Source organism: Mauremys reevesii, linkage group 7 (genome assembly GCF_016161935.1).
Source record: "Mauremys reevesii isolate NIE-2019 linkage group 7, ASM1616193v1, whole genome shotgun sequence".
In the NCBI taxonomy this organism is placed as follows: domain Eukaryota; kingdom Metazoa; phylum Chordata; order Testudines; family Geoemydidae; genus Mauremys; species Mauremys reevesii.
In genome coordinates, this window is record NC_052629.1 from 79,918,742 (window position 1) to 79,945,341 (window position 26,600).

Consider the following 26,600-nt stretch of genomic DNA (forward strand, 5'->3'; position numbering starts at 1 on the left):
TTCGTTCCATACTGAACAGTCATCAAAGAGAAACCATTTTTGGTCACTGCTTACCAGGACTGGATGCCGAGCAGCAAGCTAGAGATGAAAGTCTCTCCATGCCACTAGCAGTCCTCCCTGAAGAGGTGATTTCTATCCAGCTGATACTTGCATGGCCCCATTATTCTAGTAGCTGACTTAACAGTTTGACTTCAAGGCAGTTACGCTAACGCTGGTGAGATGCTGACATCAGAGAGGGTGTGTTGGGGTTATGACCTTGGTGGTAACTCAGCCAACCATCATGTAGTTGGTCTGCTCTTATTCACACACTGAAATCCTACAGGTTAAAATGGTGTCACAGTTGTTTTGGGTTTCTTTGATATTATGGAATCACATGGAACAGGTCTGAAAAGGACTCGAAATGAGTGTGAAAGGGGCGTGGCTATGCAGGCCCCACACAATATAGCACAGCTCCACCCACAGTCCCACTATTGTTTATGCTCAAATGATCAGCAGTGAAGTAAACAACAGTGACATTTACATTCAAGGCAATTTAAACCTCTCAGGGCCGTTGTTTCAGGCTGGCTCTCTGACAGCACTGCATCACAACTCACATATGGAAAATCCAAATGTCTCATGACATGAAAGCTGCAAAATAACTTCCTCCTCGCCCAGCCACTAGTCAGCAAGTGGAATTTTAACCATCTCTGCGGAACAGCCTCTCTCATTCTCCCTACATAAAGAGATCTCTATTTTTCTATACCTATATAGAAGCTAGGCCTGCCATATATGATACTGACCAAAACCCATGTTAAATTAAAGTCAGGTAATTCAGAGAGAAGGTTCCAAACACCTTAACTCTGCCCCTTGGGTCTACGCATTAGAGTTTTTCTCCACATTATCTCACCAAGTCAATGCAGACCCCAATTTTTGAAACTATATTGACAAAAATGTACACATGTAACCACAGCAAACAATTCAATGTGCACATAAATGTGTCTGTTTATAAAAATCTGACTGGTCCAGTGCTGTGCACCAGAACCTAAAGTTATAGAAAAGAGTGCCAATCCAGTGCAAGAAAATACTGCATTAGTCCAAACAGCATGTTACATTACAGCATCATGTGATCAGATCACGGATGAGCCCATTATAAAGCTAAAGGAAAGGGGGAAGAGTTGAGAGCACTGTCCTCTGACTGTCCTGATATTGGTATTGCTGAATGAACAAAGATCTCAGAAAACAGCTTCCCCTTTTCGTGTTTATGGTACACGTGATTACGAATGAAAGAAATTTTAAATTAAAGAAGTGCAAAAGAAAAATATCATAAGAAAAGATGATAAGATGGAAAAGATGTGCATGTGACATATACATAAAGAGTATGTCACTTTTTAAATGCATATTACATACGTATATCTGACCTGAAATGTGCAAAAGGGGTTGCTTTCACAGTATTTCACAAGACAGTATATCATCTAACGTATGTCTCAGATGTAAAATATTTACAGCTCACAGAGAGCAATTATGAGTCATATATTTTGGTTCCACGAAAGTGTGAGCACATGGGTGAGCAACTAGCATTCTGAGTTATAACAGCAGTGGTGCCATGATAGGAGAGCATAGCACTGCTGTCACGCCCCTACAGGCATTACAATCACTTCCTTTCTAGATACATAGAGACTTCAGCAGATCTCTGGATGCCATTGGATAATTCTTGCACTGGCTCTAGAAAGTTGTTGCTTAAATTACTCAGGATTCCAAACACGACAGATGCACAAGAGCTCAAGACAGAGCTATGTGAGGAGAAAAAGTGACTACAACTAAGTTGCGGTATCCAAATAACACTATTATAAGTAGGGCAGTAGCACCACAATAGTTCAAATTGAGACTAGCTTACTGTTTATTTGACATTCTAAGTAGGACCATGTACTATGCAAGATGTGGCCTATACCCCAGGGGTCAAGTGAGTGACAAGATCAACACTTATTTCAATCTAAGGGATAGGAGGTGACTTGTTTGAAATCAGGAGTAATTGTGTTATAGGCTCTGGGCCCTGCTGGAACTTAATGGATGTTGTTCCTTTAAAGAAACAAGATGCTTCAATTCCAGCTGCTCAGTCAATGGTGGGGTAAAATCACCAGCCTCCCCCTCCACCATGTCTGCTTTGTCCATATAGCACAGGAGTGGGCAAACTTTTTGGCCCAAGGGCCGCATTGGGGTTGTGAAATGGTATGGAAGGCCGGGTAGGGAAGGCTGTGCCCCCCAAAACAGCCTGACCCCCGCCCCCTATCTGCCCCCTCCCACATTCCACCTCGACTGCCGCCCTCAGAACCCCCAACCCATCCAACCCCCCCTGCTCCTTGTCCCCTGACCGCCCCCTCCCGGGACCCCCGCACCCTATCCAACCCCCTTGCTCCCTGTCCCCTGACTGCCCCGACCCCTATCCACACCCCGCCACCTGACAGCTCCCGGGACTCCCACCCCTATCCAACACCCCTGCCCCTTGGCCCCTGACTGCCCCCTCCTGGGCAGGGTCGGCTCTAGGTTTTTTGCTGCCTCAAGCTCCGAGTGCGCAACTGCCCAAGCAAAAAAAAAAAAAAAAGCCAGAATGCCGCCCCTGGAATTGTGCCACCTCAGGCACGTGCCTGGTTTGCTGGTGCCTAGAGCCAGTCCTGGAACCCCAGCCCCATCCAACCCCCCCTGCTCCCTGCCCCCTGACCGCCCCACTCCTGGGACCCCTGCCGCTAACTGCCACCTGGGACCCCACCCTCTATCCAACCCCTCTCTCTGTCCCCTGACCGCCCCCTCCCGGGACCCCCTGCCCCTAACCGACCCCCTGGGATCCCACCCCCTTTTGGAATGCGGCCCTGTGAAAATGGGCAGAGGACTCAGGAGGGCAGCCACACAGCCGGAGAGAAGCGTTGGTTTCCCCTTCAAAGCACCGCTTCTCTCCAGCCCGCTGTGCGGCCGCCCAGTGCTCCTCCTGAGTCCTCCAGCCACATTCCCTGCGCTCCTGCCACCTGCACTGCCCGCCTGCTCCCCTGCCCCCTCAGTGCAGCCCCTCCCCCCCCAGGTACACCGGTGCTGAGCTGCCTGAGTGCCTGGCCCTGGGTCCCCCTGTTGTTAGGTGGCCCGTGCCAGGGCACCCTGTGTTCACTGGTAAATCTTCCCCTGAGGCGCACCACCCGGCCAGAGCCAGCCACGCCCCCGGCACGGCGAACTGAGGCTGCGGGGGAGGGGGACAACACAGGAGGGGCCGGAGCTGGCCAGGAGCTCAGGGGCTGGGCAGGACGGCCCTGCGGGCCAGATGTGGCCCACGGGCCGTAGTTTGCCCACTTCACACCTGCATCCAGTCAACCCTGGAAAGCACTGACTTCAACAGGAAAGCAAGAGAAACATGCATGTGCCCTATGGGTACCTGTGATATCTGTCTGTGCATCGTCTGCCTCTGCCACTCTGCTCTTCCGCTCCATCTCTTTCATTTCCGGCACATAGAAGTCCCCTTGGCGTGCCAGGGGGCACACAAAATAGATGCGGTCTCCTTTGTAGATCTCCAGCCTGGGATGGGCGCACAGCTTCCTCTCCTGAAAGAGAGCACAGGCACATGTTAGCCCTGCATCCCATCACTCTGCAAGCACCACAACATCACAGGCCATCTCTCAATGCAATTCTCTTGACCAGCAGTTCCCAGTCAGTAACTTGTAACACTCAAGTGAGCTGTGACTCTACTTCTAGCCTTGGTCTCAGGCCAAAGTCCAGTCATTTGGACCATGTCCACCTCAGACACCAGGGCCTGAACCGGTGAGATGCTGAAAGGTGCTGACGCCCCTCAACTTGGCACTTAGATATCACAAGAGGTGCCTTAGAAATACCATGGACAGCACAGGACAGAGGAGAGAGAAGATACTCAAAGGAATAGAGGATGCTCATCTCATCACAGGACTGGGCTCCTGGAGTTACCACCCAAACCACTGTGCCCGTTTCCACATTCCACATCCAGCATCACAAGAGCATGCAAAGGACTGTGGGAGCCATCTGAGGAGGAGGACTTCAGTAAGTGGCTGCACTAGGAGGCAATGGTATGAAAAGAGGCTGAGGATCTCTGCTCCAGACCCATAGAGAAGCCGCAAGGTTCAGAGCAGCCTATTCATGGTATAGTGCCCTACCTGTGTTCTCCTTGGGGTGGAATGGGGATGCATTCTACTCTGCACTGACAGTGAATTGTGGCCCTGCATCTGTGCAAATTTAACCCCAGAGCATTTCCAGTTAGATGAGAAAATCAATCCTAGTTTTCAGTATGAGTGTTTCAGAACCCACTGATTCCTCAGAGGATAACCATCCAGGGAGGCTAGTTATGGGGCAGGGCCAACCTTCGCTGGCCCAGTGTCCTCAGCTGAGCAAAGGATGCTGCGTTTGGGGAGAATGCTGGATTCTCAGAGAATGCTGGGTTGCACAGCAGATCTTTCAAGTCAATCCCCAAATAACATTAGCTAGGATTTCATTAGGAGGCTTTCTCCAGCGCTGCCAGTACACGGGGTTACAACACACCCTGCCAACCTACATCAGCACAGTTTAACACCTGATGAGCTGCTACCAATGTCAATGGAGCCCACTCCACCTACCCCATTCCCACAGTTGCATCTGTCCTATGCCTAGAGGCTGTGTCGTCACCAGGAAAAAAGGTGTATTTGTAACCCATGTTAAGCTAGCACGTTACAACTCCAGTGAAGACAAGGCATGTTAGCTAGTCCAGGTAAACCCTCGGGCTTTAACCTGTGTAGCCTGTCCTGCCATGAAGCCAATGAAATGGAATCTCTTTGTGACAGCCAGCACCCAAAGGGTTAAAGCAATCTTTAGGAGGAGGGGAGGCCAAAGCAAATCAAACCCTCTTCAACAGGACAAGCTGAAACTTGTGCGGAGGCCTCAAGGACTCAGCTCCATGCCTGGCGGGGAACTGGCCCCCTCTCCCACCAGCCTAGAGATGGGGTAAAATTAAATCCTGGTGTGAACCCCGCTGCGTTCAATGGATTTGCCACAGGGATGATCCTGGGCCAGTGTTTGTGTTTCACTCGCAGGGCCCTGGGAAGCAGATGTTCCTCTGCTGTCTGTTACTGAAGCACTTGGTAACTGACACGGGTAAGGGGGCTCCACAGAGGCCCTGCCGAGCCTGAAAGCCCACCCTCAGCATGGCTGTGAGAGTCCTCACCTCTTCTTGGAGTGATTCAGATAATCCAGGAAAGACAGATCAGACAGCTCCTTCCAGAAGTGCGAGGGAAGGGGAGTTTGAGGCTACTTCGTGGGTTTTCAGACAACTCCCCCCCCGCCCCCCCCTGGCCACAATCCCCGGGTCCCTCCCTCCTCACTAGCCCACTGATGGGCCCAGCTCCGCCCCAGCTGCTAGAAGAAGCGGCTCACTGAAGCATGCCTTTCTGAATCCGCAGGTGCCAGCTGAGCTGGACTGGGGGCGGGAGGAGGGTGCGAGCAGGAGAAGACTCACACTGGTACCACACAGGATCAAACCAGCAAGGCTCAGGGGACTTGGGGGGACGGACTCTGCATTGAAAGAACAGCTGGACGCTCTGACTAACACCCACACCTCGCCCGCCCAGCAGCTGCGTTGCTTGACGTCTCCTACAGTTTGCCTGGCAGAGGGGGCTGACTGTTGATGGCAACGCTGTGATTTGGGGGCGGAGACGGCAGGCAGGTTGTTTTTTCTTTTAAAATAACTGGTAACTTTATTTTGGGATGCACGGCACAGGCTCAAACCCATGTCCCCAAATAGCCCGATGCCGAGACAGCCTCTGCCAACTCACTGCAGCACGATCCCTGCTCCATAGCTGCAGGGCCTGGAAACGAAGGACACAAGCTGCATTAACAGAACAGCAGGAAAGGGTGACGGTGCTGGAAAGGGGACTTTAAACAGCAAGAGGAGATAAAGGGATGAACAACGCAGGGGATGGGAATGCAGAGACTCCTAAAAAAAGAACAGGAGTACTTGTGGCACCTTAGAGACTAACACATTTATTTCAGCATAAGCTTTTGTGGGCTACAGCTCACTTCTTCGGATGCATAGAATGGAACTCACAGACAGAAGATATTTATACATACAGAGAACATGAAAAGGTGGAAGTACAAGAGAGTCCTAAGTTACTAGCTCGTATCCACTGTACAGTCTTGATTGACAGCTGTGACCACGGACAGTGTGCAGCAAGTTTGGGGGGGTCTCAGTCTAGGCCCTAGTAGACAGGCTTCCGCCATCACTAGCTGCCTCAAGAAGCCTCTCTGCTAAGCAAATGGGCCATGGAGAATAAACTCCTCGACAGAACCTCTCTACTGCACTGTCATTGCCTCTTGTGCTGGATTATATCCCTTCCCAACTGAAGCAGGGAGGTATCAACTCCCATTTTGCTGATGGGGAAAGCGAGGCATGGGGAGGTTAAGTGACTTGCCCAGGGTCCCACGGGGAGCATGTGGTGGAGCAAGGAACTGAAATCCGCTCTCCCCAGGCCAGAGCTCTGTCCACAAGTCCATCCCCTCTTCTGCTGCTCCGTTAATCCCACGACAGTCACAAGCACAAAGGTAACATTTCTGTGTTTGAATGATAGGGAGCAGAGCGGCACACTAGAAACAGCAGCGAACGGCCCCAGCACCTGCTGAAAACCTCTGCCTGGGCCGAAATCCCACACCTCCCAGGGAGGGCAGCCTCGCCCCCGGCACGGCGTCATTATGAACAAACACCAATGTTTAAAGCCCGGAAGGTTCATGCCAAGGGGGCCACACCTGCGTGAGTCTTTAGCCTTCTTGATTCCTGACCTGGAACTGGCTGCTTGGTCTAATAATGAAATGGGGTATCCTGTGCAGGGCTCCCCAGCTGAGGAGTGGGAGGCTGAGCCAGGCTAGTAAAACAGGGGGTCAATAGCAACAGTAGGGCAACCTTTTTTCAAACAATGATTCCTAGAGGAACCGCAGTGAAGCGAGGGACAGCACGTGAAGCTGCTGCACAAACCCAGGTGAATGGTTTTTGCCTGGGTGCCCAACGCAGGGGTCCTCATCATGCCTCATGACCTGTACAGCATTTACAACGCCACTCCCCACTCACGGCTAGAGCGCACAGGCCACATCTCTGCCACAGACACCTCGCCCCCCAGTATACATGCCCACACGGGTGCTCAGGGAGCTGGCACGAAGCATGTCCCAGGGCTGGAGGTTCTCCCACACATCCCCTCTACAACTCACCCCACACCCTGCAGCGAAACTGTGATATGCACTGAATCTTAGCTTTGCGTGTCTAGGGGAGAGGGGCTCTGGCGGAAATGTTTGTTCTTCCCTACAAGGGGTTTTAGACAACCTTGGCTGCTGCTATGGGAGCTTTTCCTCCCACAGCTCTGCTGATCCATCTGTCTTGCTGGAGCACCCCCTGCAACTGCAGTCCTGGGAACCCACACAGTTCTGTCCTCAATCTTGACTGCAGCAGCCCCTGCTACTCACATGCAGAGCTCCTTATGCCACTGGATCCTGCCCTGCAACCACTTCTAGTACTGCACAAAAGGAAATGGGAGTGAACGGGGTGTGATATTAGCTCTGCAGGGAAATCTGCCTCAATCTGATTCATAAAACCAAGAGCTGATGAACTTCCCTTGGCGCCTGAGCTAGTGAAATCATGAACCACACCACACAGCAAACGTCAGAAGCCACAGTGCCACTACTGATGGCCACTGACTGCTGCCTTCCCCACTTTCACACGCGGCAGTGGTATGGTGGCAGCAGCCAGCTCCCTGTCACCTCTCACTTAACAGCTGGCGAAAGCTCAACACTCTTCCAGGATGCTGTCCAAGGAAGCTGCCGGTTCCGAGACTGCATCAAAGCCATGCTAAAAACAGGTCCAAGAGCAGGCTGCTTGCTATATGAGAGGTGGGTGTTATTCCAATTCTACAGATAGGGAAACTGAGGCACAGAGAGGTTACAGACAACATTTTTCAGAAGGGGCTTGGGACACCTAAGGCCTGATTTGTAGAAGCATGGTACACCCAAGACTCAAGATGAAGTCAGGGGATTCTCTGGGTGCTCAGCACCTCTGAAAAACCAACCCCCAAATATTTCAGGTTGGGCTTCTGAAAATTAATCCAAAATTCAATGGTCACTTCTGGAAATGTTGGTGTTACACTTTTTGTGCCTCAGTTTCTCCATTAGTAAAATGGAGAAAATCAATTTCTTGTTCCAATCTTGTTTGTCTGTTGCAAGAGAGCCGAAACCAGTCCTTCTAGCATAATGTTGCTACCTGCAGAGCAGGCAATATCTGTCATGATTCGGTGGAGTGTACCGCTCTAAAGAAATCACATTTCTGACAAGGAGACTGGTCCCTTCGAGAGGTTAGAGGGAACACGGACAACTTTCCAATCCATTTGAAGCATCTACAGCTCTTACCTGAAGGCAGGTGAAACAATATCAAACACAGATCAAGAACAGTATTAAATAAAAAAGGTTGGGGTTGTTTTTAAAAGCAGACCAGAGACGGCTCACATCTCTCTTGGTTTTTTAAAATGACAAACCAAACAAGAACCTTCCTTGCTGTTGTGCCTCTTGGGCCTTTAACTCAACTGTTACCAGCCCATCAGGAAACCGAAGCTCAATAAGTTATTTTAGGTTACTGCAACAAAGCCCAGAGAATGAATTTTCAAAGCTTTACAGCCTGCAGAAGACGTGTCCAACTGGCACTCCAGCACCAAGAGTGGGCACCAAAACAATGAAACGGGATTTCAAACAGGAGGCACCCAACAAGGAGACGTTCCCAGGGCATCTGCATTGGAGAGTCTACGCTCAGGCTCATCATCTGCCCCCAACACATCCAAAGTCGATGTTCTGCCCCCACCCCCATGATTTAACACTACCCATCCCAGTATTTATACTATGCCCATCACCAGGATATCAGAATGCTTAACGTATATAAAAACGTATATTATTTCTGCCCCGTCTCCTTGACGAGTCTCACCTCAGAGGTCCAGAGTAGAAGCGGGATGGGGGCTGAGGCTCTTTGAGGTGCAGGGGTGTGGATCCTCAAAGACTTCAAAGTCACCCGCGAGTCCTTAAGGCTGTGCAGGTGAGTGTCTGTATTTTGGGTGAACAGGCCTGCACAGTCAAAGGGGAGGTCCTGGATTGTGTTCTGGACCTCAGGTGGTATCCCTGACACCTGGAGCCACGCACTACGCCTCATTGTGATGGTCATGGTCTGAGCCGCCGAGTCTAACGCAGCCTGGAGGGAGGTTCTGGAGACCATCCTACTCTCCTCAAGGAGCACGCTAACCTCCTTGCGCAAAACAGCCAGGAGTAACTCCTGGAACTTTAACAACGAGCTCCAAGAGTTGAAAGCATAGTGGCTGAGTACCGCTTGCTGGTTGGCCACTCAAAGCTGGAGCCCCCCAGTCGAATAGACCCTCTGGCCGAAAAGGTCCAGCTTCTTAGCGTCCCGTGACTTAGGCGTGGGACCTGGCTGTTCTTGCCGTTCGTTGTGATTTGCTGCATCGACCTCCAGGGTCCCTTGTTGGGGGTGGGTGAAAAGGTGTTCATACCCTTTCTGTGGCACAAAATAGCATCTTTCGACCCCTTTACTGGTGAGTGGTATAGAGGCCGGAGTCTGCCAGAGCACCCTATAGGTGTTTTGGATTGTTCTAATGAGGGGCAAGGCCACCCTAGAAGGACCCTCAGGGGCAAGGATGTCCACCATCGGGTCAGACTCCTTCATGGCCTCCTCTGCCTGGAGATTGATGTTTAAGGCCACCCTCCTAAGGAGGTCCTGGTGTCCATTGGTGACCATTGCCAGTAGGGTGGTGGTGGTGCCCACCACCGCCTCGTCTGATGAGGAGGAGGCCCATAGGAGAGGGTCTTCCTGCCCTTCTGGCTTTTTGGAGGCCGGGTCAGGTACCTCAGAGCCCCCCGTGACTGGAGGTGGCTCTAGTGTCATTGATGGCACTGGTTCAGGTGCTGCGCCTAAGTGTGACAGCCCAGAGTCCCTGTCTCAAGCGGGGTCCTCAAGAGCCCTGAGGGCTTGGCAAGCCAGCAATGTTGCTGAGGGGCGGGACACAGGGCGCAGATGCCACCGATGCTGGCCTGGAGCCCTGACCCTGAACCTGATGGTAGGCCCAAGGGGTCCAAAGGGCCATTGGACTGGGCCCTGCCACTACCGGTGCCGATGAGTCCACCGGTCTGCAGTGTCGGGACCAGGAGCAGTAGTGGTTGTGTCTAGAGGCAGAAGACTCAGTGTCTGACTCGGACCAGTAGTCTGTGCCCAACCACGGGAGTGTGGAGTTGGATGGTGCCACGGAGTGGTACCAGGGAGATGGTGAGCAGCACCGCAACATCACAGGCTTGCCACGATGATGAACCAGAGGCATTACTGCCACCAGTGCCGCAAAGGGTGCCGGAGACCCATGTGGTGCCGGGATAAACACTGCAGCTGGTGCCGCCGCCAGTGCTGCTGACAGTGCCTGGGCTTATGGTGCTGGGGCCCACACCTGCGGGGCCGGGGACTGCACTGTCATGGCAATTAGGTCCCGTGCTGCCTTGTAGGGGTCCGGCGTGGAGGGAAGGTCGAGCTCTTCCTCCAAATCCTCCCAAGCTGGGGAGTTCACCAGCACCGGACTCGACGGTCCTCCTGTTGGGGCCGGAGTCAACATTGCCGGGTCTTGAGGCCCAGACCCTGGGTATCCCGCCGGAGGATGCACCCTGCTGGAATCCCCTTACGGTGTCTTGACATGGGAATGACCCCTGTCCACCTTCTTTTTCTTACGTGGCACTAGGGACTGTGAGTGGTGCCGCCTGGTGGCACTGGCCTTATGGGTTGGGGAGCAGCGCCAGTGCTCCTTGGAGGAGTCCTTCCTCAGTGCCGGGACATCCCGCACCAGGGCCGGGGCGCTGCACACCGAAGATGCCGGTGCTGCTTCTGGTCCCGGCTGTGGGCAGAGGGCCGACTCCATCAGAAGAAGCTTCAAATGATAGACCCGCTCTCTCTTAGGCTAGGTCTACACTGTGTGGGGGAGTCGACCTAAGATACGCAACTTCATCTACGCGAATAGCGTAGCTGAAGTCGGCATATCTTAGGTCGATTTACCTAGCCGTGAGGACGGCAGCGAGTCAACCGCTGCCACTCTCCCGTTGACTCTGCTTCCGCCTCTCGCCGCGGTGGAGCTCCGGAGTCGACAGCAGAGCGATCGGGGATCGATTTTATTGCGTCTAGTGTAGACTCGATAAATCGATCCCCAATAGATCAATCACTACCCGCCAATCTGGCGGGTAGTGTAGATATACCCTTAGTCCTGGGTCTAAAGCTCCTGCAAATTGGGCACTTATCTGTCTGATGGCCCTCTCCTAAACACTTGAGACAGGCAGAGTGCAGATCACCTGTGAGCATAGGTTTCACACACCTCTCGCATGCCTTAACCCCCTGTGAAGGAGGCATGCCCCCATGCCTGGGGAAACTAGAGCCGGGGGGTGAAGCCCCCCAAAGCAAGTCCAACTAATTACAAACTACTATATAACGAACTAACAACTTAGAAAAGGGACCCACTAGGTAGGCACTTGCGAATGCAAGAGACTGAGCTGCTCCAACGACCATCACTGACGCTAAGAAGCAACTGAGCAGGCGGCAAGTCAGCAGGGACCTATATACACTGCCATAAAGGCGCCACTCTAGGGGTCTCCACAGCCGACCCGACGGGAACCGCTAAGGGGAAAACCTTCCGACAATCGTGCACGCAGCAAGTGCACACCTATTAGAATGCACATCAGCAATCACTCGAAGAAAAATTAGTGTTGCGATAGGCCATGCTGCAAAGTTTGAATCCAAACCCAAGAAAGGCCTTTACTTTCATGTACATAGCTTATGTCTGATGTTAGGCATGTGACACATATCTCTAACAGGCCGCTGTCCACGCTGTTCCCATTCTACAGATAAATGGAAAACATCAATCGCCAGGGTGTCCATCCAGCATCTGCCAGTGATGTGAAATTCAGTTTCAAGAAAGTCAGAAGACATGACATGTGAAATGGCCACAGGGCGAATGGCTTTGGGAGGGGAATATTGGATACAGTGCGTTGGCTACACTTCCTTGGGAATTTTCACACTCCCCCAGAACAGTAGGTACAGACATCGGATGTACTCGTTATTCACTGGTATTCGTGGAATGCCACTGCATCCTTCAGAATGGCCAGTAGAAATCTTCCAGAGTTCCAGAACATACCCTCGAAACATTCATATAATGGGAAGAAACTCTAGAGAAATCAGAGATTGGGAGAGTGGGACTGTTTGTGGAATGGAGTGAGCAAATCACTTAATTTCTCATTGCTTTGATCTTGAGCAAATCATTTAAATTTTTCTGTGCTTCAGTTTTCCCATCAGTAAGATGGGGATAATGATACTTCCTATCCCACTGCTGGGTTGAGGGTCTCTGCTCACTTGGTCTCCCTGAAGTTCAGGAGCCAAACACAGCTGAGATGAGCGAAGCAGAGGGGATGGTACGGAAGAAGCCAGATACACAGAGTCCTCCCTTGGACTACTGACAATTTAAATCTTCATATGGACACCAAAGATGTCTTTTAGCCTGGGCAATCAGATGATTAAAGGACAGATGGCTAATTGCACTCAGCCCTGTGGCTCACAAAGAGCTGGAGGGAAGTCATCTCCTCAATTGTATTGGCTCGCTAGTAGCAAAAGAGAGGACTCCAGGATTCCAGCCTGGTTCCTTTTGGGAAAATACTGATACTCTTGTACAGTTGTTCCTGCCTCTCTGCTTCGAAGAGACCTGGACTTTCCCACCTCTTCCTCCAGTGTTGGCAGCCATTCCAAGTATGTGGCAAGTCACGGCCGCAACCTTTAGGATGCATCCAAACTAGGGAGAAGAAAAAAGTACCCATCTTGACACTGGCGATTCCATGCCGCTCAGCTCATCTCAGGATGAGGTTCCCAAACCTTCCGCAGCAAGTGGTTTCTAAATTAGAGGTAAAAGAGGATCACCTGCTGGTTGCCACACCAATCAGGTCGACTGGGGGATCCACAGCTTTTAAGCAGCCTCAAATCTTCGGAAGATTAGGCCAAATGGGGACACAACAATATGCCACATTGTTCAGTGCTTCCCACCAGGGAGCTCAGTTCCTCCTTATGATGATCTTTGCTCAAAGGGAAGCGGAGCTGCTTTTTGACAACCCAAACGGGGAAAAAGGAAAAACAAGGAGCTTAGGGGCTGGGCCTGCTAGGCTGCTTTCTCAGACCCTGCAGAGGCTGCTCTAGGCACTGGGAAAACCAACACCAATGAACACCCTTTAGCCCTACACATGTCCCCCACCTTGGATTTACAGATCTCATAACAGAAGGCCCTAAGAATGCCCCCATAGCAGGATATACAGCATACATCATATGATAGCCAAGGGATTCTTCACAGGACATAGAGCATCCTACACAGCAAAACATACAGAGCCAAAACCATACGGAAGGCCCTCCAGAGAACCACTAGTCAGCTAGCCTCACATCCATCTCCAATTTATCCCTGCAAAGACTCGCATTCAAGCGTTTGCACCTAAAAGACTGCACGTGCGCGCGCTCGCGCACACACACACAGAGACAGGTATTTAAAATCAGCTCGCTATATGTCCAACTACCTAAGTAGTGCAAAACAAACATGGGTACAAACTAAAAAGCTGACTACAGATTATCCAGCCCATTGGATATATCCAGAGGGCCGTAACAACACCTTGCAGCATGGAGGGTCAGTAGAGGATTGCTAAACCTAGAAGAACTTTTGGAAATACTGAGCCAAATGCTCAGCTTATGTAAACTGGTGTAGCTCAATGTAGCTGCACCTAATTACATCAACTGTAGGGAGGAGGCTTCAGTACTGAAGACAGAGATGAGGAGGACCTGGGTAAGAGTGTTAGTTGTGCAGAAAGAGAGAAGAGGTGAGCTCTTCAGCATATTCTGAAGGAAGAAACAGCAAGATGCAGACATCACCTGGACATGACAGGAGTGGAAGGAGTTGAGGAAGATCCTCATGTTTCAGGCTTAATCGGTGGTAAGTTCAACAGTAGCAGAGAACGGAGAGAGTGGAAAGAATTTTGAAAGAAAGATCAGGAGTTCAGTTTTGGCCATGTTAAGTTTTAGCTAATAGTGAGAAACCCAAGAGGAAATGTCTAAGAGACAAGCTGAGAGGTGAGATTGGATGGCAGTAGACAGGTCAAGAATGGAGCAATAGACACAGGAGTCCTCAGCAAAGAGTAGGTAGCTGAAGCTGCGCGAGTGGGTGAAATCACTCAGAGGGATGACACAGAGAGAGAAAAGAGAAGGGGCCAAGGACAGAGCCCTCTGCTGGATCCCCAGAAAAAGCAGGGAAAGGAGAGGAAGAGAACAAACCATGAGATGCTGCAGGAATGGCCAGAAAATCACAATGGAAGAAGAACCAAGAGAAGACAGTATCAAAGCTGAGGGAGGCCATGACTTCAAGCAGGAGAGTGTGATAAACCATGTCAAAAGCAGCAAGGTTGCAGAGGATAAGGATGGAGTAGAGGCCAAGTTATTTGGCTAGGAAGAGGCATCTAGAAATCACGGTGAGAGGAATTTCAATGGAGCAGGGAGGGCAGAAAGCTGGACTGGAGGGGATCAAGGATGAAATTAGAGGATAGAAGCTCTAGGCCATGGCTGTAAAGTCCTCACCCAATCAGTGTAGAAGGAGAGGAGGAAAGAGAGATTAATTAGTAGCTGGAGGGGCAGATGAGGTTAAGGGTAATTTTTGGAGGGGAAAGAGGCACAGGACAGTCTGTGGTTAAAAAGGAGAATGAGGGAGGGGTAAGAGTGGGGGGTGAGGGGAAGCAGGAGGTGGGAGGCGAGGGGATCTCTTGGCCAGGTTGGGGGGTCAGATGAAGGGAGCAGGGGGACAACTTCAGTGTCAGTGCAAGAGAGATCACAGCCCATTCCATCAATCTTCTCTGTGAAGAAGCTGGTGAGATTGTGTGCAAAGGGAGAGAATTTCAGGAGGGAGTCAAAGGTTGCAAATAAGCAATGTGGATTGTGGGTTTGGAATCCATTGAGGGTGAAATAATATTGCTTGTCAAGCAACAAAGCAGAAGCAAAAGAGGAGAGAATACATTTGTGGCGTCGGAAGTCCACATGGGACTTTCTCCTGAGAGGCTCAGTGGAGAGAAGAGGAATCAGGGGTTGGAGCAAGTGAGGGTGGGGAGTTAGTGGTACCAACTTTAAAATGGGAGAGAAGGGGGTAGAACAGGGGTGGGAAAACTATGCCATGGGGGGCCGCATCCGGCCCTCCAGATGTTTTAATCCGGCCCTTGAGCTCCAGCCAGGAAACGGGGTCTGGATGCCCCACTCCGCACAGCTCTCAGAAGCAGTGGCATGTCCCTACTCCGCACGCTGCCCCCACCCCAAGCACCGCCCATTGGCAGGTAACCATGGCCAATGGGAGCTGCAGGAGTGGCGCCTGTGGACAGGGCAGTGCCTGGCCGCGCCTCCGCATAGGAGCCAGAGGGGGGACATGCCACTGCTTCTGGGAGCTGCTTGAGGTAAGCGCTGCCCAGAGCCTGCACTCCTGACTCCTCCTGTGCCCTGTCAGAGAAAAACTCAGTTCTCGCTTTTTCTTTGGGTGCAGCAAAATCAAATACTTTCTCCAATAATTACAATGGAGGGAGAGAGTGCCCTAGGACACAGGGTCGCCCCAGTCCCAGACAGGTCTCTCAACTGGTAAACAATTACAGCAAGCATTTATACCTTTGTTACAGACAATAACTAGCAATAATACAGACAATAATGAGCAACAACTGCATTTTGTTTATACATAAGCCATTCTGCTATCTTATTTTTCTCACTCCTAGAAGACACCAGCCTGCATATTTGGTTATCAGTTACAAGGTCGTAATAACTTTTTACACAGTTCTTTTAGTCTCGCCTCACACTATCCTTGCTTCTACAAGTCTCACGTCATTAGGGTTACAGCTGGCCTAACTCTTGCTAACTGACTGACATTCATTAAAATCCCCTTCAAATCCTTGTTAATTCTTTCCCTGCTTCCACAGCCCCAACCCCCTGTCCCAGCCCTGATCCCCCTCCTGCCCAATGAACCCCTTGGTCCCAGCCTGGAGCACCCTCCTGAACCCCCAATATCTCATGCCCAGCCCCACCCCAGAGCATCCACCCCCATCCGGAGCCCTCCCCCGCCCGCACCCTAACCCTCTGCCCCAGCCCAGACTCTCCTCCTGCACCCCGAACTGCTCATTTCTTGCCCCACCCCAGAGTGCGCACCCCCGGCCAGAATCCTCACCCCCTCCTGCACCTCAACCCCCAATTCCGTGAGCATTCATGGCCCACCATATAATTTCTATACCCAGATGTGGTCCTCGGGCCAAAAAGTTTGCCCGCCCCTGGGGTAGAAGGTCAAGGAGAGAGTGGAGTGATCCTCAACTTAGAAAAGAGAGCAGAGTAGGGAAGTGAGTAGAAGAGAAGTTATGGTCACTGTTGGATTGGAGGTGCAGAGATGAGAAGAAGGGGGCAGGTGGGCAATGTCAGAGGAGATGAGATGGAACTAAGGCATGGAGAGCCTGAAGAAGAACTAGTGACTGGTGAAGACAAGGCTGCTTGAGTGGCTGTTTCGATGAATGGGAGATTTGACCCAGCTCTGAAGGCAAATGAAGAGGTGAGGGTGAGAAGGCAGAGACAGGTAAGGATTAGAGTTGGGGACTGTACAGTATCTGAGAGCGGGGAAGCCAAAAAGCTAATAAAAAACCCTGTCCCCTTTAAGGCCCCCAAACCAAGCCCAACTGGCAGAGTTCCTAGTTCTCTTACCGTTCTAGGAGACGGCCTGACTTTTTCCATTTCCCTTAGCCACCAAGTTGGGGAAAGAGCAGCTTAACCAGTTCCTACGGTCCAGACCTCAGAGTCTTGAGTCAGAGCAACCAAACTTATAGTCAGAAATCAAAGTCAGGCTAGTGTCCTGGAGCTGAGGTGGCACACAACCTGTAGCAGCCAGTGTGGTTTCTGGTGCCTTCTCTCTTGCTCAGCTTCCTTTTCCTGTTTATATAGAGACACTCAGCCCCAAGACAGCACAGGGTGCTTCTTGACTGTGCCCAGCTGCTTTGGCACAGAGCTCCAGATTGTCCCTCAAAGGAGCAGTCCATTCCTTTTTAAATGGGGAGAGTAATTAGCCATTGGAACAATTTACCAAGGGCCATGGTGGATTCTCCCATAACTACCTGTGTTTAAATCAAGACTAGATTTGTTTCTGAAAGCTCTGCTCTAGGAATCATTGTGGGGAAGGTGTCTGGGCCTGTGCTATACAGGAGGTCAGACTAGATGATCACAGTGCTCCCTTCTGGCCTTAGGATCTATGAAACCCTGCCACAGAGATTTCAAGGAGACGAGGTGGGGGAGGAGAGAGAAATACTAATATCAGAGAGCAAGGTATATAGAAAGGAGTCAGAGGGACAGTGGATGACTGCTCTATAGAGGGGCAGAGGAGAACACAGTGTCATTGAGTGTGGCTCAGTGAGAAGAATGAGTGGTAGAAGGGATTGGAAATGACAGGAAAAACCCAACACTTTCACTAAGGGCATGGCTACAGTCGAACCTCCAAAGCGCTGCCGCGGGAGCACTCCCGTGGCAGCGCTTTGAAGTGCGAGCGTGGTTGCGGCACCAGCGTACTCCACCTCCCCGAAGGGATTAGCTTACAGCGCTGGGAGCACGGCTCCCAGCACTGGGGCACTGTTTACACTGGCGCTTTAAAGCGCTGTAACTTGCTGTGCTCAGAGGGGTGTATTTTCACATCCCTGAGCGAGAAAGTTGCAGCGCAGTAAAGCGCCAGTGTAGCCATAGCCTAATGCTCTTTGGGGATGATTCAGGGCAAGAAGTGTGAGAGAACAAGAGGTCAATGCAAGATACAGCAGCTGTGAGGCAGTGCCCAACTGGGGGATCCAGATTTCTTTGCGAGCAGAGCTATGGTGGAGTAAGACATGAAGCAGTCATGGATGTGCTAGATGGAATGAGCATTCCAGATGGAGGAGGAGGAGAGGAGGAGGTAAAGGGAATTAGGGGGATGGGAGTGCAGTTATCAAGGAACAGGATGGGGGCACGTTATGGAGTTGGTGCCAGGGAAGGAGGAAACAAGAGTAGAGGAGATAGAACTGATGGGGTGTTCAAAGGGATGAGGAGATGAAGGTGATAGAAGATGTGGGAGACAAGGAGGCAAAAAAAAGGGTGTGTAGCGAGCATGGTTGGAAGCAGTGGCCAATCACGGTGGAGCTGGCTGAGAAGTAAATCAGTGGCAAAGGACACCATGAGTTGATTAGGGAGAGAAACAGTTAGGAGAGAGGGATGCAGTTAATCAGATCTAACTGTAGAGCAGGCTTGAAGGCAAAAAACTAAATGCACAGTGAATTAGCAATGGCTCAATAACAGTAAATCAATGGGGAAGTTAAGCAAGCCACAGATTTAGCAACAGATTAGTGAGGCCATCAGTTAATTGTGCAGCTAATCAATGAATGGTGTGACAAGGTAGGGGAAGAGTCTGCTAAGCAAGGCACTTGGGTCAATGACTCATTCTGTTGTGAACTGAGCAACACAGAAAAGAGCTTAGCAGGATGAAGTGTGGTGATGTCAGCAGGGGGCAGGCTTCAGGCTGTGAAGGGGCAGCAGGAGGAACAGAGGCACAGAGAAGTGGAGCCCAAGGTCACACAGCATGTCCATGGCAAAGCCAACCAAAGATCCTACAGCAGCCAGCTCTCTGCCCTGTGTTTCAGCCACAAGACCGTCCTTGCTAAGCAAGGTTGACAGTCCCGCTTATGAGCCGGATGGGATGAAGAGAAGCTGTAGCTCGCATCTGCTCACAGGCCGGCTGATGAGAACAGACATAGGTGTCAGCATCGGAGGAGGGCGGATGATTTGCGAAGGAAAAGACAGAGCTTATAGCTAACTCAGATCTCCAGGATCAGTCAGGCATCCCCACTAGGGGGGAAGCGGATTCTCCTCAGAGGGCCCTGTGCTGGTGAGGGGCGGCCTCCCATGCTCTCCTATCTCCCACTCCCAGTTAATGAGTAAGCTTTGTGGTTCTGTGGCTGCTGCCCAGCTCTGTTCTTCCAGCTGGTCTAAAGGGCAGCTAAAAAAGAACACAAGCAAGCAGGCTGGCTAGCTGCCCCACAGCTGGTGCCCATGGACTGGCACGATGGCATTTTCCCTCTTAAAGGCCAAGTGAGTCCCATCAGCCAGCCCAGCATCATCTGCCTGTTTGTGCCACCTGCCTGCTGACAGCCAAGACTGCAGCTGTGTTCTACTCCTCAGACTGTAGCCACTTCGGGGCTGGGTCCTGTCTTCTAGTAACTGAGGGCAGGTCCCTGGCTGTGGGAGAGTCATTCCAGGTCTTAGCAGGAATCGAGCAGGAAAGGGAGGAGTGCCCCGGCCTTGTAGAAAGAGCTCATAATTTAAAACCACCACCATAATAGTGACATCTGAGAGAGCACAGTTATGATCTCTAGGACCAGCTGATGATGCCACGATCACAGTGCCATGATGCAGGGAACGGGGGCTGCTACAACATAAGTGAAGGTACCGCCAGGAACATACCCATGTCAGGGAAGAGCCTTCCTAGAGCATGCTACTGAGCGGGTTAAAAGCAGCTCTCTGGGTCTGCAAAAGGACCAATGCATCGAGCAAAAGCAAATCAGGTTTGGTCTGACTGGCAAGAGGCATAAATGATGGATAGATGGGCAGACAGATAACAGATACACCACAGCAGATAGATTGATGGGGACAGATGATAGATGAATAAATGGTCGCTGCAGACTGAAAGAGGGGAGAGGCAGAGCCTGACAATTTCCCATCTTCATTCTTGGCAGCAAGAGCTATTTTTTTTAAAGACACAAAGTGCCTCTGACAAATCATACCCCACGCAAGCATGGCTCTCGCCCAGCACTTGCCCAACGACAGGCCTCCCTTCAGTCCAAAGGGTGGCTATTCAGAGCAATCAGGAAGCAGATCCCATGCCAGCACCCACAGACGCCACGAAGCTCCATACAGCAAGAATGAGCACCCAGCCCACTAACCAAAGAACCTGCTGGGAGCACAAACACTGAAAGGATGGCATAATGAGCACTGAGACCTCAGAGGGCAGAACGGAGACAGCTCACAGGTCCCTCCATCACCACTAGCACTTTGTGCTTGTGTCCTAGCCACCCCAGCGAGAAAGGCAGTAACTGAAACAGACCCTACCAGGCTTGACTGTTACATACACTGCTCCGGATGTGCAAAAGGGCCCTAAGTGGCTGGAAATGTCACTACAGTGCAAAGAGGCAAAGGAGAATCTGGCCCACAGTCATCAGAACCTCTGCCTCCCCAAAGGGAATAGTCCAGAGCCAAATGGACAGACAGAGACAGGCAGACAGAGGGACATTGCACTCAGCCATTCAAACATTGGCTGTAGGAGCCACGGAAGGGCTTATTCCCCACCCCCAAAACTTCACCCTGGAGCTCAAAGTGCCTCAGCTACCAAACTCTGCCCCCTGGGGGCCAGAGAGGAAAACCTTTCGCCTCTTCAGTCCAACTCCCTATCGCCCCAGGCTTCCCCAGCTCAGCAGCTGGTCTGTCTTCACTTCGGAGGCCTTCTTAATTGCTCATACAAGGGACTGATCTAATTAAAATTTAATTTACAGCGCAACCTGAAGTCATTAAAATACAAGCTGAATCCTGTCAAAATTAAAAAAGCAGGAAATGACTTGTTAATGCCGCATGCTGCCCCTTGGAGTTTGTCGGGAAACAGACAGGGAGCCAGGACATGCAGGGACGGGCTTAGCACGCTTGTCTGCTTGGAAATTCAAATGCCGCCACCAAATGCATTTGCTTTATGTCCCAGCACTGCAAGAACCCACTGTTTGTCAGAAGACCAGCAAGGAATAGCCTCATGGCTTGGTTTGCCGCACCAACCTTCAATGACAGGCAGGCCTGCATTCCCCACATGCTCAAAAGATCTGTCACTCTGACCCCATCCTCTGCCCAGAAGGAAGAGGATTCAGGCTTTATACTCATTCAAGCCTAGATTCCCCCAAACAGCTCCATGAATGGACCCAGCCAAGAGGCACCACTTCTGGGCTGAGGGGAATCTAGCTTTCCAGATCCAGCCAATTCTAGGCATCTGGTCCTTGGGAGAACGTTTGGTTGCGGAATTGTACATGTGCAAGACCCATTCAACCTCCCACTGAACCAGAACCAGGATCCCAATGTGGCAGGGTTTAGGAACTTGCAGATCTATTCTCCATTCAGGGCAGGTTCTTATCCCAACCCATCATCACAATAGCTGAGCTTCTCTCATCTCTTATCTTTCATTAAGCTTGAGACGTATACACACCTAGGACTAAACCCTGCGGTCCCTACTTTAGGGGAAACTCCACTGGCTTCAGTGGGATGTTGGCCTGAAGAGGAGCAGCCAAATTCAGGCCATAAAAAATGAAGGAGAAGGAGGGAAATACAAAAAGGGGAAGAAATGAGCTAAGAGGTGGGGCAGAGATGACAAGGTGAGTGAGGGGAAAGGTACAGATTCAATAGGATGCTTGTCACTTTTCTCGAGCTGATGGTTCTGGTGCCTTCCAGCAACACGCGTGCTTGTCTATAAAACTGAAACATTATTGGAAAACCAGCAGGGGAATAAGAGACCAATCATCCTGGCAGATGCTCCTTCCACAACCTGGCCCTCAGACACACAGCAAACATCTCTGCCTCCGGACAAGGGCACGCACGCAGTGTACCTGCTTTACCACAGTAGCAGCACGAACAGCACAAGTCTAGGTTTGAAACATTAACGTACCACAGACCCCCTAATGCTTCCCTTTGGACTGATGGTGAGCCATATTGATTGCCAGAGGGTTAAAGGAGAGCTTTGACATCTCAGGACACTGCTAGTAAGATGAGGAGCCTTTCTCTGCCCGGTCTCCAGTTTAAATCCAGCTAATGTCAGTAAAGGCGAGTCTCATCTTACGCTGGGGTTATGTTCCACTGTCAGCGCATAAAGCGAAAATCGCATATAGTCAAAATTGCATTGAGTGTAATGGCAGCAGAATCGCCCGCACTGCAGGTACAGTATTTAAATTGTTATTTTTCTCTTTTTGTTGTTGTTGTTTTTTCCTGCTAACCGCGCAAAGCTGAATTCATGCATGTTAAATGCGCGTAAGATGAGACTCGCCTGTAGGGGCTGAAATGTGTTACCATCTGATGACTGTTCTGTCCACTGGGAACTGGCCTGAACCCCTCACAAGCCACCGGTTTCCCCCATCACAAGAACTCTTACCAGCAGTGCAGATGCTACCAACCTTTGCTGGCAGGCTCAGGAGAGAAGCCTGGGACTGAATTCCCTTGTGGCATGCTGGCAATGGGCAGCACGGGGGGTTTGCACTGAAGCGGCCCATGGTGTGCCTGTTCCACAATAGAGGACTTCAGCCTCTAGCGTTGCTCATCTGGCTCTTTCCTCAGTGTTTAATACAACTTTCAAAGCAAACCCGAACATATATGGAAGGCAAACCACATGCCAGAATTGGAAGAGATGGCTTCCCAATGCAACCCATCCATTGAAGCCATGCACCAGGCTCCTTTCATATTAGTGGGAATAGAGAGAGATGCATGGCAGAAAACTAGGTACCCCTCCCAGCCTGCACTGCAGTGAGTAGCCCTCAACAGAACCCTCGCAGTACAAATCACGTAGCCAGTCAGAACCAAGAAACACCATATAATCCTATTGGCTAGAATCTTAACCCCCTCCCCCAACGCTCCCATCAGTCCTAATTAGCCACGGTCCCCTCCCCCACAGAATATGTTACAGCAAACCACCCATGAAGACAAATGGTCTAGTGGTTTGGGTGCTAGCCCAGGACTAGGGAGACCCAGGTTAAATTCCCTCCTCTGTCACAGACTTCTCTTGGGTGACCCTGGGCATGTCACTCAGCCTCTCTGTGCCTCAGCTGCCCATCTGTACAATGGGGATCATAGCATAGGGGTGGTCTGAGGGTAAATATATCCAAGTTGGGAGGTGCTCAGATGCTTCATTGCTAGAGACCAGATGAGGGCCGTAGGTAGACATAAATTCCAGCACCTCATAGGGCCTTTTCATCACCCACATCCCTTCGCTGCTACAGTAGCAAATCCTGCCACCTCAGCACTTGCCCCAGAGTTCCAGGAATGGAGTCAGGGCACCTCTGGTTAAAGGAAACAGTACAACAGGGCTCCTGCAACCTGTGGTATGCTGCAGAGTGGGTGAGGAGATTCCTTTCAACTCCCCTGCTCACAGCCTGATAACCCATACCACGCACTGGAGATCAGGGCTTGGCCCTTACAGAGTAGAAAATGACACCAGATCCCAGTGAATGCCCACACAGAGCTCCAGGTGGAAAATGGGCCCTGGCCTGACTGAGCTGCCACTTTTTCAGTTCCCCAAATCTGGGGCTGGGTCAGCCCCTGGCACTAGAGCAGCCTCAGGGTTGCTCTAATTTACACCCATCTGCCCACAGCCCCAAGAGGCCATTCAAGTAGCCAGGAAGAGCTAGAATGCAGAGGCAATCCAGACACACCCCTTTTCCACTGCCTTTACCAGGATAAGGTGAGAGGGTGTGGCATGGCTCCTTTATACCAGTTCTATGCCAGCCAGGGACCTTGCTCAGAGGAAATTTCCAGGAGACCCGGTCCACTCGGTTTATGGCCACTATGTGCTGGCTGAGCAGCACAAAGGGCCACAGCAGACCCAAGAAGCGGGCCCAAAATTTGTGTGTTTGCAGTTTTTTTCCCAATAAAGCATGACACTTACTGGAGAAAGGCTGGTTGCTAGTCACAGAGAAGCTGTTGTTTGGTTTGACGTGTGCTCTTTGCATGCTATCTTGTCACTGCCAGGCCCCGGTGCGATTTGCCTTCCTTTCTCCCAGCCAGAGGATCTGACGACACTGCATGTGCCTCAGAGGAGAAAAAGCACTGACTATAAATGGAAACTCTAGGGATCAAACCCGTTTCTCACAGTTTTCACAGTGTAAATCTGGAGTAACGCCAGTGACTTGAATGGCTCGGCAAAGCTGTAACCAAGAGCAGAAAATGCCACAGATTTTCTCTTCTTTTTAAATACACAGCTTGATTGGAAACGTCAAACACAATTATTGTATTAATTAAAATAAACACAGTTCTTGCCCAGTTGTTATCATTTGGAAATCAGCTACTTCTCTCACAAAGTTAGGACAGGGGAATAGAACATTTAATGACATTGCCTTATGGAAGGCATAAATTCAGACAGCCCATTCCATCCATAGAGATCCCAAAGCACTGGACGAATTATCTCCAGGAAGCACCTCATCTGCCGACAAGATGCAACTGCTTCTAGGGTGGAACCTGACTGTCTAGCTGCCAGATTGACTAGTGTCACCACATGCGCTCTCCCTTAAACCCAGGCTAGATAAAGCAGTGTTGGAAGGCATCGCTGACTTCAGTGCAGCATGCCTGTCTAGTTTAGTCTAATATAACCACTTGAATTATTGATTGAATGCAACATAAGAATGGCCATACTGGGTCAGACCAATGGTCCATCTAACCCAATATCCTGTCTTCTGACAGTGACCAATGCCAGGTGCCCCAGAGGGAATGAACAGAACAGGCAATGATCAAGTGATCCATCCCATCGCCCACTCCCAGCCCCTGGTAAATAGAGGTTAGGGACACCATCTCTGCCCATCCTGGCTAATAGCCAATGATGGACCTATCCTCCATGAATTTATCTAGTTCTTTTTGAACCCTGTTACAGTCTTGGCTTTCACAACATCCTCTGGCAAAGAGTTCCCACAGGCTGACTGTGCGTTGTGCGAACAAATACTTCCCTTTGTTTATTTTAAACCTGCTGCCTATTAATTTCATTTGGTGACCCCTAGTTTGTGTGTTATGAGATGGAGTAAATAACACTTTTATTTACTTTCACCACACCAGTCATGATTTTATAGACTTCTACTGTATTCCCCCCCTTAGTCATCTCTTTTCCAAGCTGAAAAGTCCCAATCTTATTAATCTCGTCTCATATGGCAGCTGTTCCATAACCCTAATGATTTTTATTTCCCTTTTCTGAACCTTTTCCAATTCCAATATATCTTTTTTGAGATGGGGCGACCACATCTGCACGCAGTAGTCGAGATGTGGGCATACCAGGGATTTATATAGAGGCAACATGATATTTTCTGTCTTATTATCTATCCCTTTATTAATGATTTCCAACATTCTGTTAGCTTTTCTGACTGCTGGGGTACATTGAGTGGATGTTTTAAGAGAACTATCCACAATGACTCTAAGATCACCTTTGAGTGGTAACAACTAATTTAGTCCCCATCATTTTATATGTATAGTTGCGATTATGTTTTCCAGTGTGCATTACTTCACATTTAACAACAATGAATTTCATCTGCCATTTTGTTGCCCAGTCACCCAGTTTTGTGAGATCCCTTTGTAGCTCTTCGCAGTCTGCTTTGGATTTCACTATCTTAAGTAGTTATGTAGCATCTGCAAATTTTGCCACCTCACTATTTGCCCCTTTTTCCAGATCATTTATGAATATGTTGACTAGGACTGGGCCCACTACAGATCCGTGGGGACACCACTATTTACCTTTCTTCATTCTGAAAACTGACCATTTATTCCTACCCTTTGTTTCCCATCTTTTAACCAGATACTGATCCATGAGAGGACCTTCCCTCTTATCCCATGACAGCTTACTTTGCTTAAGAGCCTTTGGTGAGAGACCTTGTCAAAGGCTTTGTGAAAATCTAAGAACACTATATCCACTGGATCCTCCTTGTCCACATGCTTGTTGACCCCCTCAAAGAATTCTAATAGATTTGTGAGGCATGATTTCCCTTTACAAAAAACATGTTGGCTCTTCCCCAACAAATCATGGTCATCTATGTGTTAGGCAATTTAGTTCTTTACTATAGTTTCAACCACCTGTGGATCCCTTTATAAACATTGGCGTCACATTAGCTATCCTCCAGTCATTTGGTACACAAGTTGATTTAAATGATAGGTTACAAACCACAGTTAGTAGTTCTGCAATTTCACATTTGAGTTCCTTCAGAACTCTTGGGAAAATACCTTCTGGTCCTGGTGGTTTATTATTGTTTAATTTATCAGTTTGTTCCAAACCTTCCTATAATGATACCTCAATCTGGGACAGTTCCTCAGATCTGTCACCTAAAAAGAATTTAGGATTTAGGTTTAGGAATCTCCCTCACATACTCAGCCGTGAAGACCGATGCAAAGAATGGTCTCCGTAATGGCCTTATCATCCTCTAGCATCTCGATCGTCCAGTGGCCCCACTGGTTGTGTAGCAGGCTTCCTGCTTCTGATGTACTTAAATAATTTTTTGCTATTACTTTTTGAGTCTTTGGCTAGCTCTTCTTCAAATTCTTTTTTGGCCTTCCTAATTGTATTTTTACACTTCACTTGCCAGAGTTTATGCTCCTTTCTATTTTCCTCACTAGGATTTAACTTCCACTTTTTAAAGGATGCTTTTTTGCCTCTCATTGCTTCTTTTACTTTGTTGTTTAGCCACGGTGGCACTGTTTTAGTTCTCTTACTATGTTTTTA

At 50.1% G+C, this 26,600-nt stretch overlaps 1 protein-coding gene across 3 annotated transcripts in view; it reads right to left on the bottom strand.

Moving 5' to 3' along the window:
* Window positions 1-26,600, bottom strand: part of TEX264 (testis expressed 264, ER-phagy receptor) — a 126,687-nt gene that overhangs the window by 21,736 nt on the left and 78,351 nt on the right. For all 3 annotated transcript variants that reach the window (XM_039547488.1, XM_039547489.1, XM_039547490.1), the window contains exon 5: window positions 3,395-3,560. In XM_039547488.1, the coding sequence (XP_039403422.1) occupies window positions 3,395-3,560 (166 nt within the window). The remainder of the gene's footprint in view (window positions 1-3,394; window positions 3,561-26,600) is intronic.